The 456-nt window shown below is 70.0% G+C and overlaps 1 protein-coding gene across 1 annotated transcript in view; it reads left to right on the plus strand.

The window, feature by feature from the left end:
• The window catches only part of LOC105310762 (protocadherin alpha-3-like), a gene marked incomplete at its 3' end in the record, with an annotated part of 2,486 nt that extends 2,040 nt beyond the window's left edge, over positions 1–446 (plus strand). The window contains exon 2 of the mRNA XM_011386876.1: positions 40–446. Within this exon, the coding sequence (XP_011385178.1) occupies positions 40–446 (407 nt within the window). The remainder of the gene's footprint in view (positions 1–39) is intronic.
• Between the last annotated feature and the right edge of the window lie 10 nt (positions 447–456).

Here is a 456-nt window from a genome sequence, read left to right on the forward strand (position 1 = left end):
GTGGCGCGTTCTGTGGGTGCGGGCCACGTGGTGGCGAAGGTGCGCGCGGTGGACTCGGGCTACAACGCGTGGCTGTCTTACGAGCTGCGGCCGGAGGCGGGGGGCACTCACAGCCCGTTCCGCGTGGGGCTGTACACGGGAGAGATCAGCACAACGCGCGCCCTGGACGAGGCGGACGCTCCGCGCCAGCGCCTGCTGGTGCTGGTGAAGGACCACGGCGAGCCAGCACTGGCGGTCACCGCCACCGTGCTGCTGTCGCTGGTGGACAGCGGCCAGCCGCCGAAGACCCCGTTGCGGATTTCTGTGGGCGCCGTGGGCGTGGAAGAGGCGCTGGTGGATGTGAACGTGTATCTGATCATCGCCATCTGTGCGGTGTCCAGCCTGTTGGTGCTCACGCTGCTGTTGTACACGGCGCTGCGGTGCTCGGCTCCGCCCACCGAGGGCGCGTGCGGGCCG

This window comes from Pteropus vampyrus, unplaced genomic scaffold (assembly GCF_000151845.1).
Source record: "Pteropus vampyrus isolate Shadow unplaced genomic scaffold, Pvam_2.0 Scaffold11122, whole genome shotgun sequence".
NCBI classification, from domain to species: domain Eukaryota; kingdom Metazoa; phylum Chordata; class Mammalia; order Chiroptera; family Pteropodidae; genus Pteropus; species Pteropus vampyrus.